The sequence below is a fragment of the Oppia nitens genome, unplaced genomic scaffold (genome assembly GCF_028296485.1).
Source record: "Oppia nitens isolate AA-2021 unplaced genomic scaffold, nextdenovo-longstitch-racon4-pilon3 scaffold6_pilon_pilon_pilon, whole genome shotgun sequence".
NCBI classification, from domain to species: domain Eukaryota; kingdom Metazoa; phylum Arthropoda; class Arachnida; order Sarcoptiformes; family Oppiidae; genus Oppia; species Oppia nitens.
In genome coordinates this window covers 2,197,451-2,212,458 of record NW_026533250.1, presented here as the reverse complement: position 1 = coordinate 2,212,458, position 15,008 = coordinate 2,197,451, and the positions used below count along the sequence as shown (strand labels likewise).

The 15,008-nt window shown below is 27.1% G+C and overlaps 3 protein-coding genes and 1 long non-coding RNA gene across 7 annotated transcripts; 1 reads left to right on the top strand and 3 right to left on the bottom strand.

Annotated features, from left to right (window-relative positions):
* Positions 1–857: 857 nt before the first annotated feature.
* On the bottom strand, positions 858–2,627 carry LOC128962585 (uncharacterized). Of its 2 annotated transcripts, XR_008484643.1 has the most exons (4): positions 2,511–2,627; positions 2,306–2,441; positions 1,153–1,288; positions 859–897 (listed from the first exon to the last, which is right to left on the bottom strand). It is a non-coding gene; the product is annotated as an uncharacterized LOC128962585 (long non-coding RNA). The 2 variants fall into 2 exon arrangements; XR_008484644.1 differs by lacking the exon at positions 1,153–1,288 and having other exon boundaries at positions 858–897.
* A 412-nt stretch (positions 2,628–3,039) lies between these two features.
* On the bottom strand, positions 3,040–6,281 carry LOC128962028 (protein Hook homolog 3-like). 3 transcript variants are annotated; one of them, XM_054308345.1, is made up of 6 exons: positions 6,220–6,281; positions 6,099–6,153; positions 5,954–6,039; positions 4,055–5,885; positions 3,548–3,687; positions 3,040–3,159 (listed from the first exon to the last, which is right to left on the bottom strand). In XM_054308345.1, the coding sequence occupies exons 2-6, from the start codon at positions 6,126–6,128 to the stop codon at positions 3,120–3,122; spliced, it is 2,127 nt and encodes a 708-aa protein (XP_054164320.1). In that variant the 5' UTR covers positions 6,129–6,153; positions 6,220–6,281; the 3' UTR covers positions 3,040–3,119. The 3 variants fall into 3 exon arrangements, with proteins under 3 accessions (XP_054164320.1, XP_054164319.1, XP_054164321.1); XM_054308344.1 differs by having other exon boundaries at positions 6,099–6,281; XM_054308346.1 differs by lacking the exon at positions 3,040–3,159 and adding an exon at positions 3,204–3,413 and having other exon boundaries at positions 6,099–6,281.
* A 364-nt stretch (positions 6,282–6,645) lies between these two features.
* On the bottom strand, positions 6,646–8,848 carry LOC128962227 (glucose-6-phosphate isomerase-like). Its single transcript, XM_054308587.1, has 2 exons — positions 8,393–8,848; positions 6,646–8,309 (listed from the first exon to the last, which is right to left on the bottom strand). The coding sequence occupies exons 1-2, from the start codon at positions 8,590–8,592 to the stop codon at positions 6,761–6,763; spliced, it is 1,749 nt and encodes a 582-aa protein (XP_054164562.1). The 5' UTR covers positions 8,593–8,848; the 3' UTR covers positions 6,646–6,760.
* A 1,532-nt stretch (positions 8,849–10,380) lies between these two features.
* Positions 10,381–13,514, top strand: LOC128962992 (histone-lysine N-methyltransferase PRDM9-like). The gene is made up of 3 exons (XM_054309448.1): positions 10,381–12,651; positions 12,705–13,031; positions 13,096–13,514. Exons 1-3 carry the CDS (start codon positions 10,534–10,536, stop codon positions 13,396–13,398), a joined length of 2,748 nt encoding a protein of 915 aa, XP_054165423.1. The 5' UTR covers positions 10,381–10,533; the 3' UTR covers positions 13,399–13,514.
* Positions 13,515–15,008: the final 1,494 nt, after the last annotated feature.

The window sequence follows — 15,008 nt, the reverse complement described above, 5'->3', positions numbered from 1 at the left end:
TTAAAAAAAGTTTATTTTATTATTGCAAATGTAAATGAATTATCTATTTTGAAATTTATGTGTAATTTAATTTTTTATAAGTTTTATTAATGTTAAACAAAAATTTATTTGTAATTTGGGTTTTTATTTTATGGAAATGTTTTAATATTATTAGGGAAAACAATATTATATATAAATTAAATGTAACTATATATTATATCATATACTGTAATGGTAAAAGAAAATAAAAAATTTTATACAAATATTTAAATATATAACTTTTTAAAATCAAATAGAGATAAAAATTATTTTATAATATAATATATGTAATAATAAGATAAATTAAAAAATCTTGCAGTAAAATTTCCTAGAAAAATCTCATAATAAATTTCTTTGAAATTGTTATTTTTATTAACACTAATTATGATATATTATTGATAATTTTATTTTTTAATTACTTTTATAAAATATATTGAATAGAAAAACAAGAAGTGCTCAAACAATGTTAATTTTGTGCCAAAATTAAATGAGTTAAACCATAAAATTTTTAACTGTTTTTAAAGTGCTTATTGTCATTTAAGTATTTAATATATATTATATAATAATAATTATATATATAAATTAAAGTTAATCTAAACAATTAAGTTTTTATCCTTTAAATGATTAATTTTTTATAAATTAAACGATGACAGTATTAAATAAATAACTTTTTAAAAATATATAAATATAACAATTTATTTATTAAATAAAGAATAATAAATATTGTAAACAATTAAAACATTTCTACAATAAATAAATAATAAAACAATAAATTTTGTTTCAACAAAACATTTAATCTAATATCTAATTAAAATAAAACTACATTTAGATGAATGCAATGCCTGTCTTCAGATGTCTTCAACAATACTATGACTACATCTGTAAAAAAATTATATAATTTTGTCAGTGAATAATGTTTGCAATTTTACAACTAATATAATTTCTATAAATAGCTATTAAAAATAAATTTTACAAAACAAACAATAATAAAAATTTATAATATAAAATTAAATAATTTAAAACATTAATTAGTTAGACAAAAAGTTAATTAGTATACAAATAACAACATTTAAATAAAATATAAAAAATATTAGACAACATATAAATTAGTATAATATGATGGATGAGACATACCAAAGACCAAAGTATATAATCCATAGTATAAGTAGTAAAAGGATTAAAATGAGATAATTAACAAATAAACTTTGGGTCTCTTTTTCCGGCATTGGTTTTCAAATTACGAATCAATTAAATTATTAATTTATTATAGCTGTAAATTTCGATAAATAAATTATTAAAATTAAATTTTCACAAATATTATTAAATGCGTAATATTAGCTATAAAACAAATATGTCTATTAAATAAACGTTTGGGAAAATTTCAAAGTGTTTTTTTAGTTCAACTTCTGGATATTTGGAAGATATTTTGAAATGTCTTTTAAGATATTAGAGTTAAATATTTATAATTATGAATATTTATATATTTTTAAAATAGTAATCATATTAGTGTTTAGTGTGTCTAAAGTGTAATCTATTTTACGACTAATTCTAGGACTTTAAGGCAGTCATACAAAACAGTAAATCCTATGAATCCTATGAATCCTATATTCAAGAATATTCAAGAATATTCATTACTTCAATAAGGAATAAATAGAATAAAAATTAATTTTAAGTTTTAAAGATTCATAAATCTGACTAAAAAATATTTATTTATATATTTATTATTTTTATTTGTTAAACACTATATGTAATGTTATTTTTGGTTAGTTTTAAAGTAAACATTTAGTATTAATTTTTTTAGTTAAAAGTAACAGTAACATAGTTTAGTGCTATTTTTATTTTTCTGTATTTATATATTTGATTAATATTTACAAATACGTCCTCCAAATGAAAATAGAAAACTACTGTAAATATATGAGACAATTTTAATTAAGTAACAGTAATTAAAAAAAAGTTGAAAGTTATTAAAACTTTTTAGAAATATATAAATAGTTTCGAATTAATTTTAACATTGATTATATACAGTGTATACACATATTTGGCTATAATATAAATTATGAGAAAGTTTTTTATTTGTTTATGTTATAACTATGTATTTATGGTAATACAATATTATACTGTATATATATATATACATTAGAAGATAAAATTCGAAACTATTTTTTTTATTTTCAAAGATTTTTTTGGCACATATTTTATCGGAGGTTTAAAATATTTGGGATATAAAAGGATTTGTGAAATAAGATTAAGATTTTTTTAGAAACAAAAATCAAAATTTAAGACTCACTCCAGTGTATAGAAACCAAAGAATTAAAAGCAATAGAAGAATAACCACATAATTCATGATAAGATTTTTGGCCTCTTGGTCTGCCATTTCTCTCTTTTATCTGCCGGAGCTCTCAATCAAAGTATGTCACAAAAATCTTTGAAATAAAAAAATCAAAATTATGTGAATTATTAAGTATATCTGCGATAAAAAAATTTTATATTACATAATTAATAAGTTGTTTATTTCTTCAATCAAAACAGTATTAATAATAACAACAAAAACCTAGTTATGGTTAGATCTGTCTCTTGTAATGTGTGTTCTCTGTAATAGTTATTACAAATGTCTTAATCTAATATACAATATGTGCGCAAATGTTTCTTTGTGTCGCTTCTTTAGATATCATTAAATTGTGTACATATGTTGAGCCAAGTTTAGTCAATCATATAAATATATATACAGTATATATACTATATATATATATATAAAGTTTGCATAAATGTTTTTAACTCAGCACTACTTGTATTGTAGAGAACAGTCATACTTGCCATCCATCCTTTTGCATTGATTGCACAGTTTAGTCAATTATTTCTATAAATAAAAATTAAAAGCCAGTAGTAATTCAATACATAATTTATATTATTAAATAAATAATTTTATTCAATTTTAAAACACTTAAATTACATATATTAAATGTCATATAAAATATTTAAATGAAATAGTTGTCAACTGTAATTAGATAATCAATAAATATATTATTATTATAAAAATATTGATAGTTTAAAATAATAAGTTTTGTATGTATTTGTGTTGAATGTCACTCTTTAAGCGATAGTCATAGAAAACTATGAAACTTGTTTTCATTCCAAAGTCTGCTAAAATAAATAAATTAATTTAATTATTGTTATTATTAGCGGTACTAATAATATATATAAATCTCTTTTAAAAATATCTATAAAACAAATTTGTTAAAAACATTAAAACATTGGATGCATTTGCGATGCTATTTTCATGCCAATAATCATGTGCTGCATTTTCATGCATTTTAAATGCATAGACTGTTATTAATTTTTATTAATTATAAACAAAAATGTTATTTAGTGCTGATTATTATTAATCGTAGAAATCACTAAAAGTAAAATAAAATTAAAATAACATAAATAAATAAAAATAAACGAATAAATCTATAGCTAATTCGTGTGATGTACTCATATGCAGAATATAATGTCTAATACAGAGAGACATCACAACGAGTTGTACTACCTTTGAGAGACAGTCGGCGTATTATACTTGCGAGTCGTCGCTTGTCTTTGTCGGGCCAGAAATGATACTGAATTGTGACCCGAATTTAATGAACCGTTTCTAATCCTGTCTTCGGCTGATTTTCGTTGCAAATGTGAACTCTTTTTTTTGAAAATAAATGAGTTTTAAAATATTATTTTTTTCAAATTAACTAACTATTGGAGTGACTTAACTAAACAAAGAATGATAAAATATCATTAAATATAAATTCCGGTAAATCACTAATAATCTTAAGAATCCAATGGTTGGGTAAACATTAAAAACTAGACTTTTCAGTGATATACAAAAGGATAAACCTATCTAAATGACATTATTTGTTAATAATACCTAAATTAATGATTACTAATTCATTTAATGTTTTTACAGATAATAGCTTCTTAATAAAAATAGTTGAATTGCTAATATTAATAGATATTTAAGGTAATGTCTATTTTGTTCAAATTTAGATATAATATGTTAACGACTAACCAGATTATGAAAAGATATGGTTAACAACTTAGACTCCATTTCCCTAAAACTGTCTGATTCTTCGCAATCACTTTTGATTTTAGATATTTCCAACTCTTTTTGTTGTACGATATGTTTCCAATAGTTTGCATCATTATTGCAATCGGAAGCACTGCTATTAATACTAGTGTTTGATCCGAGACTTTGCTGAGACAGTGAATCCAATGTAAGTTTTGCTTTATCCACATATTTCTTGTATTGTTCGTCTTTATCATTAAGTTCTTTATCTTTGTTTACAATTACTTCTTTGAGTGAATCAATTTCTTGTTGTGCATCAATTAGTTCTTGTTTTGTCGATTCTAATGAAATTTCATTTTGTTTAATAATATCCTGAAATGTTTGCATCTGTTCGTCATCAGAGGCATGATTTGATTGGCTATGATTTGCCTCTAATTCCATCAGTTTTTGTTTTAAATGTCGATTAGTTGCCTCTAAATCATTAAGTTTTGTCTTTTCGTCATCGAGTTGTGACTCTAAAAGATTGATGTGTTGGTCATCAGATATTTTATGATTTTCTTTTAATCTTAAGTTTTCAAACTCAAGTCGAGTCAATTTTTCTCTCATTTGAATCATTTGTGTATCACTTTTTTGCATCATTTCAACGGTATGTTCTACAGGTTGTATTGGATGCGTATACTCGACATCCAGACTCATGACATTATTAACCCCTTTATGTCGACTTAATTCAAGTCTCAAGTCATTCAATTCAATCATATATTTATCCTTTTCTTGTATTATTTCTTCAAATTTTTTAGTCACACGCTTAATCTCTTCATCGGCTCTGTCCGCTCGATAGCTCTCTTCTCCGACTTTAAGTCTTAGTTCTTCCTTTTGTTTCTTATAGAGATCGATCTGATTCTTAAATGATGATAACTTTTTCGTCTCTTCTTCCAATTCGCATATCTTTTGCATTAATTTCTCGTTTCGTTCTTCAGTGATCTGTAGTTTTCTTTTGGTTTCTTTTAACTCTTCAATCTTTGATTTATATACATCTTCTTTTGCTTTATATCTTTCGAGTTCTTCACTCAAATATCTGAGTCGATCCAATTCATCCCTATCTTGTTTTAAATCACCTAACTTTGAGTTCAATTGATCCAACTGTTGATTTAATCGACTGACTTCTCTTTCTCTGAGTTCAGCATTCATTCGATAATCTTCTTTAAGTTCTTCGGTTTTAGACAATTCGCTTTGCAAACCAATAATCTGATGATTTAATCGTTGAAATACTGCTTCGTTATCAATCGAATCATTATTACCATTGTTTCTGTCAGAAGTTTGAAAAGTCTTTAATTTTTCGGAAAGTTTTTCGTTTTCCATCTGAAATAACGTCTTCTCGTTATTTAATTTCTTGACTTCCGCTTCCAATTCAGCACATCTTTGAAGTACTGATTCTTTGGCGTCAATTGAAATTTGATTGGAAATGTTGGTGCTTTCAAAACCACCTAAACTTTCATCAAATGTTTCCAATTGTTGAATAGCCGTTTTGATGCCGTGTTGGACATCAAGCGGTAAATTTGTCATTATTGCTATAAAATAATCTTTTCGGTCACAATTGATGGCACACCCGACGATTAATTGTAACAAAAGCGTCAACTGATTCACGTCATAATCTCGACCTATAAGTGTCACGTCTGGCAATAACTTATCGTCAATTGGTTTGTCTAATACTTCACTGTAATAGTCAACGATTGCTTCATAGACTTTGCGTAAATTTGAGACCCGAAGTCTCCAATTGGTTCCGCAATCGGTCTCAATCTTATTGAGCAATTCGGTCTTAAAATATTCGGGACATCTGTTCAATACATATAAATATAATAATAATAATACCATTATCTTTGATATTAACAATAATAACAATACATCTGATTGAGGACATGACTGATGATCACACCATCGCATAACTGGTCAACCGATCGGCATTTGGACGACAAATCAAATGTGTTTAACTATAAGTCAATGAAAATGTTATTCAAATTGATATCAAATGATATATTAGATGACAAACCCATTGGACAAGACTTGTGGTTAAATCCATGAGAGATCAGTCAATCAACTGATATCTAAATCAATGCAAACACTAATCCCGTTATAATTGAAACCAAATCTCATTTGTTGTCAACACTTACGGGTAATCATTGAGTCACTCATTAAGTCAATAAATAACGCAATCATTGAGTCAATCGTTATATTAATACTGTATTAATATTGTATTACTTTATAATTATATAACTTATATGCTGTAAGTGTTACTTAAAGTTTAATCAATACTTACCGTAATATTGTTTCTCATCTAAAAATTAAATAAATTTTATATTAAATTAATATATTTTATAATATGTTTGTAATATAATTTTATATTTATTTAATCTACATTAATACAAATATAAATATATACTGTATAACTACAACAATAGACATATTATAAATATTTAAATTTTAATTAGAGATTACATAAAAACTTTATTTTAACTTTTTATCTTATATTATATTGATATACTAATTAACAATTTTAAGTTAATGTCTATCATCATTACTTATACAACCAGTGCTATTAAAATAGCAATAAATTGACAATTGATTTAATTATTGCATAAAAGCAATAACAAACAAACAACGATAAACTAAATCTTATTAAATGCATCTTTTGTTGAGATAATTTTTAAACCACTATTTTGGATAAGTCTTAATAAAATTGATTAAACCATTTGTTGAACTGTCATGACTTGTGATGATATCTGAACTCTTTAATTGTGGTTCAATAGCTTTAGCCAATTCTTTTCCCAACTCAACGCCCCACTGATCATATGAGTTGATGTCCCAAATGACTCCCTGTGTGAAAATCTTGTGTTCGTAAGCAGCTATAAGTGCCCCCAAATTGAATGGATTAATAACATCTAAAACTATTGAATTTGTTGGACGATTGCCTTCAAACACTTTATGGTTAATAATTTGTTTGATTTCTTGGTCACTCTTTCCTTGTTTTTTGAGTTCATTTTCTGCCTGATGTCTATCTTTTCCTTTCATTAGAGCCTCAGTTTGTGCTAAGAAGTTCGCCAAAAGTATCTGATGGTGTAATCCATTGCTCAATGGATTTAGTGTTTTGACGGGTGCTATGAAATCGCAAGGAATAAGACGCGTTCCCTGATGTATGAGTTGATAAAAGGCGTGCTGACCATTAGTTCCCGGTTCACCCCAAACAATAGGACCGGTAGAATAATTGACATTATTACCAGATCGGGTAACATACTTGCCGTTTGATTCCATGTCTCCCTGTTGAAAATAAGCCGCAAATCGATGCATATATTGATCATATGGAAGAATTGCTAAAGTTTCGGCACCAAAGAAGTTAATATACCAAACACCTAATAATGCCATTAAAATGGGTATATTTTCAGACAACGGTCTTTCTTGGAAGTGCTTATCCATCCAATGCCCTCCTTCTAGTAGTTCTCTAAAGTTATCGAATCCAATATATACAGCAATTGATAGTCCAATGGCAGACCAAAGTGAATACCGACCGCCAACCCAATCCCAAAACTCAAACATCGAATTCTCGTCGATACCGAAAGCGGTGACCTTTTCTTTATTTGTTGAAAGAGCCACAAAATGTTTGGCCACATGTGCTTTGTCTTTAGCCGACTCTAAGAACCAATTGCGAGCTGACTCGGCGTTAGTAATAGTTTCCTGTGTTGTGAATGTTTTGGAGGCAATTATAAAAAGTGTTGTCTCGGGATTCAGATGAGACAATATTTCAGCCAAATGTGTGCCATCAATATTGGAGCAAAAGTGAATATTGGGTCCATCTTTTGATTTGTAGTGTTTTAGAGCTTCGGTCACCATAACAGGTCCCAAATCTGAGCCACCAATACCTATATTCACAACGTCTGTAATTTTCTTAGCCGTAAATCCTTTCCATTGTCCACTAATAACAGAATCGGAAAAACTCTTTATTTTATCCAAAACTCGATTCACTTCTGGCATAACATCTTTGCCATCGACCAAAACAGGAGTATTGGATCTATTCCTTAAGGCCGTGTGAAGAACTGCACGGTTTTCAGTAAAATTGATTTTTTCTCCCGAAAAAAATTTTGTCCGCATCTGTTCAACGTTACGACTGGCGGCCAAAGACAACAGCAAATCCAATACATCTTTATTTATCAGATTTTTCGAGTAATCAAACAAAATGTGTCCGCCCTTTGGTGTCTCCAATTTGATACTATTTCGGTGTTAAATACGGTTAACATTTTCATGTAAATATCAATTACCGCTAATAATACTGTATATGATATTCAATATTACCTGTATTTTTCAAATCGTTGTTTGTCTTCATTGAATAGATCCGAAAGATTTAGATTTTTAGTCAAAACATTGTTAGTGTGATATTGTCTTAACTTCTTGTAATTTTCATCATCAGTCAGACCATTAAACGACTTATTTTCCGTTTCAATGGCAAACTGATGACCCGATCGCAGCAATACTGAAGTACTGTTGGCTGACATTATTAAACACTTATTGATACTATTTATTGACTTTTATTAATAATTTTAATAAAATAATGATTTTGACGACAATTTCAAAGTGTTGTTAATTTATGTCAAAATACTTATAATATTTAAAAGGAAATCAAATTCTATTATTCAATAAATTAATACTAAATCAGTACTGAATGTCAAAACTTATGAACCAATGCTCACAATAATTGCCGAATAGATTACAAAAGCATTCATTAGTTTTAACACTTTTCACTAAATATTCTAAACATTAGTCTCAACTCCGCCCACAATGTGTGCTGAATATGCTTTTGGTTTATTTAATACAAACATAAATCTAGTGATGTATTAATATTGAAATCAATTTATTTATATCAAAATTTACATCAGTTATTCACATATTGTAAATACAATATTTAAATAAGTAATTTTTTAATTAACATAAATTATATTTTAAATTTAATAATTTTGAGAATTAATGAATATTGTGTTGATTTTTTTTAACTATTAACTATAAAATATTCATATTTTACAATCGCTTACATCTCTACATAAAAATCATTTAAATGGTCGGAAATATTGTTGATATTCCAGTTAAACACTGATTGAAACATATCTTACGTAATATTAACTGATGTAAAGGTAGTTCACAGACAGTCTATAATATAGTATTGTTAGACAATTGGCTGACAACTAGTAGTAATGTTAATGAAATCAAACAAAATGATAGAAAAGTCAAATAATTGTTGATTTTTTTGTATAGTTGTAACTCTCAACTGACAACTCTATTGATATAATTTCATTGATTTCAAGGTTAAACACTTTTAAACTTATTATAACTTTTTAATAACATTTAATAATAAAACGGTTTGGGTTTTGTGGTCTAATAGATCTCTCAAATCTATAGAAATAAATGACAAATTGAAACATTCATCTGAAACCCAAACCGCAACGGAAATCCAATTTCCTATTTTAACTGTTATTAGCATTTAATTCATTATTTTATAGACTAAATATAAGATATAAATTGTTTAATTTATTGAGACATAAAATAAAGTTTATAGAAAAATCACTAAATATTGTCTACAAATGTATATTTATATAGAAATTTTTAAATATAGATTATAATTTATCATTATAAAACTACAGGTATATTAATTTGCTTATCAAATATAAGTAATAATAATTACAATTATTGTAATACTATAATATAATATTAATTACAGTAATAACATATTCAAAATATAGTTTCCTTATACTCTATAATATAGATATTGTAATATTAATAATATATCATATAATATCAATGATACTTATCATATATAAATTATAATATAAATTACATTAGCATTAAAATTGAATAAAATTACACAAATATATAATTATTATATTAACTATTGATAAACAAATAAAAAGATAATTTGATTGAATAGTTATTAAATAATGATATATAAAATCATGATATATATACTGTATTTAATAACTTTTATATTATTATTATTATTATTATTATTATTATTGAAATACTGTAACGTTGTTAATGAATATGAATGCTATGCCAAACAAGACAATGAACTAACGTAAAATTATATTACGAATTGCTGAGACGACAACAATGTAATAGAGGTTAATATTACAGTCCTATTCATTAACTAAGTTATCATATTTACAGCTTAGAGTCTATGCTTACAGTCATTGTAAGCATTAAATATGATAACTTAGTTAATGAATAGGACTATAATATTAACCTCTATTACATTGTTGTCATCTCAGGATATTGTAAAAAATTTTATAGACGATATAAACAATAAAGTGATGTCAAGTCATGTCTAATAATAACATAATATTTAATAACAATATAATTATGTATTTAATTATAAATCAATTGAAACCATGTATTGATTAATACTTGATTACCGATGAGGTGTCGGCCTTGAAGTGACCATTAAAATGAACGACCGATTTGTTGTGAGCAAAGGTGGCACTAGTGTGTCAACGGATCAAGTGTTGGTCACTTCTGGCCATTCAGTCAATCAGCCGAACGGTTCATATTTGACTTTCTGTCCGACACAGACATTGGTGGACAACAATTCAAATGAAATGATTAGTCAACAAAACAGTCATCCGAGTCATCAACACATTCAAAGGCATGACAACAACCACTCGTTACCTCCGATGAGCTCATTCGTGGCCAATGTCACCACTAATGTCTCGCAAACAGTCACGGCTAATGTCAACTGCGAGCGGACAGTTAGCACAACTCACCCGATGCTCAATAGTCAAGACCTGAACATTGAGTTACTGACGGCTCAGACGGCCAACGATTTGGAGGCTTATAATAACGATCCGTTGGACCAAACATTTGTCGACGCCTTAAATATGTCTCAGTTTGTATTTGACCCGTTTCTTACCGACGGCCAATCAATTGCAGCTCAAGTTAATAGTAATACTGAGGAAACTGTTTATTATTCATCAGATATGTCAGATTTGGCGGCCACTCAAGTGTCAACACAAACATCGACCAATACAACCAATGCACAAGCATTTGGTTTGACTATAGGTCCACATATAAGCGATATCTTCTCTGTATTGGATTCACTGGAAACTGACGCCTTAGCAGATAATCTTTTAAATGGTGATCAATACTGTACTACCGAATCATTAGTTGCGTCAAACAACTTAACTAACAACTCATTTATGTCGCAAACTCATCATCATCAGCAACAACATCATCATCAACATCACCACCAAACACAAGCACAACAACAACATCCGCAACAAATGCAACCAACTCTTCAAATTGCGGCTAATTTGTCATCCAATCAACTGACCCCTCGTTCACAAGCAGTTCATTTGACACCAATTGTTTTGCCAGCGATTTCCACACAACATATGATGACAATGACTAATACAACGCAGTCATTAATACATAGCAATGATACGACAAATGGTAATCCAGTTGTTAATAATGCACTTCCAGTTAATATGAAGCATATCGATGCTCAAAGTATTGACAAATCAAATGCCAAATCTATTAATATAAATGACAATAAAGTATCGATTCATTTGACACGATTTGAAGATAAAGAGTTGATTGAAGAGACGAAATGTTTTAAATGTCTTATTTGTAACTTTATATCACTTGAAAAATCTGTTGTCAGTAAACATTTGATTGAAAATCATAAAAGAGAAACAAAAGTTACTTCAGATGAAGATAACTCTAAAATGATGGTCAGTAAGAAGGCAAACACTTACATGTGCTCTAAATGTTTTAAAGGTTTTCCAACACTATTAGCTTGTCGTCAGCATATGGTTAGTCTACATAAGCTTAAAGTTGATAACGTTACTCTTGAAACTATTGAAAGTGACCAAAATATAAGTCCAATTAAAGATAAAATTGTCACAAAAATATTACAAAAGGAAGTTCTCAGTGAAACAAATGACAATTTACAGAATAAAAAGGCATCAAAACTTAGACACATTTTACCCAATGGTAAGGTTGAGGTACAACAGGAACAGCTTATTTCAAGTGGAAAAAAGACTAAACAAGTGATCGTTACAAAAATACATGAAAGTAATAATAATAACATTGAAAGCATTAACAACAATATGACTGATAATAACAATCAAAATAATAACACAACAAACATATTGAATGGTAATAGTGTTCAACATAACAATCATGTGAATGTCAAACGGTTGGCCTGGAAGAAAAAGGTCAAACGAGAACAGGGAACCTATATTTGCGAATTTAAGGGATGTTCTGTACGATTCAGGGCTATAGACAATCTACAGAAACACCACAGATGTCATTCAGATACCGGTTCTGGATTTGTGTGCTCTAATTGTAACAAAAGTTGTGAACAGTGGTCATCAATGGCTGGTCATCTTTGGCGATGTCATGGCATTGATTTAGAGCTTCACGCGTGTGAACACTGTTCGTATAGGACATACAGTCTAAGTATTTTAGAGAATATTCATAAACGGATTCATAGCAATGAAAAGAATTTTCTTTGCGATACCTGTGGTAAAGGATTCAAAAATTGCAAACAACTTATCAATCATAAAGTAAGACTAAATTAAAATTGATTTATTTGTTACATAATTTTTTCCATCATTAGGTTAAACATGTGGTTAAAACATCAGTCGTGAAGACTCATGAGTGTCACATATGTTTACGTCAGTTCAATGACGCCCGACAAAAGAAAGTGCACTTAAACAATGTGCACCATAAGACCCGTCCTTATATTTGCAACCATTGCAACCATTCAGCCGCTAGTCGTAGTGCCTTAAGAACTCATATGAGACAACATACAGGAGAAAAGCCATTTAAATGTGATAAATGTAGTTATAGTACAAGTGATCACAACTCACTTCGTAGACATAAAATGAGACATTCTGGGGAAAGACCCTATAAATGTCCATTTTGTAGCTATGCTTGCATTCAGGTAAGACATCTTATAATTTAATGGTTGATTCAATGTTTGTCAACAAATTATTTTTTGATATCAGTCTAGTACTTATAAACAACACTTGAAGAACAAACATCCGGGACTTAGTGAAGGAATTATGTTTAACTGTCAGTTCTGTGACTTCAAAACAGTCAATCAAGATATGTATGGAACGCACATGTCTGAGCACATGAGGAATGGCTACAATGGACACAAGGATGCCATTAAAGACAACAACAAACTTGAGACAGACTCTGACACTTTGTCAATGGCTCCGGACAGCCCTACACTCCGTTTTGCGTGTATTGTCGGACAAACGATTTCGAGTCAAACAAATACTCCGAGTGTTTCCTATGCATCGTAACAGTTGTTATTAATTTATATCAATTCATTTGATTTTTACTTATTTGCTTCTTTCCAATACTAAGTCATTAATTGTTGGGATTTTAGCCTTAAATACGGTTTTTTTTGCAAATGGGAGCGGAATTTCATTGTATAGTTTATTTACTTAGTTGTATGTAATATATAATTCATATAAAATATTCAGTTTATTTTTAACATTATTTCTCTGAGTTTAAGTCATTAATGATAAGAAACAGTTTACTGTAGCAATTAATTATTTTATTTATATAAATATATTTTTTATCTCTAATAATCATTCACTTAATATAAAATTTCAATAGATTTTATAATCCCATCAGAAATATTGTATAAAGATAATCATTAAATTAAAATGAATTTATTTTTTGAAATTTTATGGCTTAAAATTAATTATAATATTTTAGCACAATTTTAAATTTATATAAAAATTTTAATCAAAATTTCAGATATGATATTATAAATTATTACTGGTAATGATTTCTAAGTACCGTAAGTACTGTAAAACAAATTTATAATAAATACAGTAATTAACAAAAATAATTTATATTGTATATAATTTATGTCTACATCTATTTATTGCTCAAAATGTTTAAAACTATTATGAATGAACATTGGATTTGTTTTTATAATAATTGTCTAATTTCGACAATTTTGAAGTATTTGTATTTTTTGTATTTTCAAATTGTAGCATAAAATTTGTGAGTTTTTTAATACTCTCGAAGACAAGTAAAGTCATCACATAATTTTACGGCTTATTCACAACAAAAATGATTGACAACCGATCCAGTGATCCGACAAAATCATTATTCCAGACTCAGTATTCCTGATGACCAATGTTTGGATACAAATTCAAGTCTTAGTTTATCGTAGAGTACTTTATAACGTTAAACAAACAATTGATTCATACAAAAGTGGACTTAAAATATTAATTTTACATTATGGCATAAAAGTTATACAATCATATCTATATAATTTCACACAAATACGACCAAAGATATGTTGTGTGAAATTATAGTAAAAATACATATATTAATAATTAGGTCTATTTTTTTAATTTAAAAGTTTTATGTATTATTCAAAATATCTGTTTAACAAAGAATTTATTTTAAAATAAATATAATGTATTAATATTGATAACTATCAATGATATTTGATTTTGTAAAATATAAAAATTTAGAGCATTTTCTACAAATAAATATTTATAAAACTTGATTTTATATACGATTACAAAGTTTTGATATCTACAATACTGTATAAATCTATAAATTTGGATAATTATAAATTTTGAGTCACTTAGGATTTTTTAGATAATATATTTTTGTACGAAATAATATTTTTCAACTAAAATATTGATTTATTACAATATTTATCATTGATTTATTAATATTTTATTTTATATATTAAAAATAATTGATAAAATTAATTAAATTTATGATTAGTTTAAGATAACTTATTGTTAATTTAATAAATTTATTTTAGTAAAATCAATCTTAAATAATGTAAATTATTAAAAATAATATTTTTAATAAAACAAAATGAGTTTAATTTCAATTTTGATAACACAAACTCACGACAACTATTATATTTATAATC

Bases quoted from the DNA above. Each gene is read 5' to 3' on its own strand.
- LOC128962028 (XM_054308344.1), bottom strand. From the start codon at position 6,128: ATGGATTTAACCACAAGTCTTGTCCAATGG. The intron at 5,886-5,953 runs GTATTGTTATTA...TGTATTGAACAG, and splicing joins AGTCATGTCCTCAATCAGAT to ATGTCCCGAATATTTTAAGA. The intron at 3,160-3,547 runs GTAGTACAACTC...TATTTATTTTAG, and splicing joins ACGCCGACTGTCTCTCAAAG to CAGACTTTGGAATGAAAACA.
- LOC128962227 (XM_054308587.1), bottom strand. From the start codon at position 8,592: ATGTCAGCCAACAGTACTTCAGTATTGCTGCGATCGGGTCATCAGTTT. The intron at 8,310-8,392 runs GTAATATTGAAT...ACACCGAAATAG, and splicing joins CAACGATTTGAAAAATACAG to TATCAAATTGGAGACACCAA.
- LOC128962992 (XM_054309448.1), top strand. From the start codon at position 10,534: ATGAACGACCGATTTGTTGTGAGCAAAGGTGGCACTAGTGTGTCAACG. The intron at 12,652-12,704 runs GTAAGACTAAAT...TTCCATCATTAG, and splicing joins AACAACTTATCAATCATAAA to GTTAAACATGTGGTTAAAAC. The intron at 13,032-13,095 runs GTAAGACATCTT...TTTTGATATCAG, and splicing joins GTAGCTATGCTTGCATTCAG to TCTAGTACTTATAAACAACA.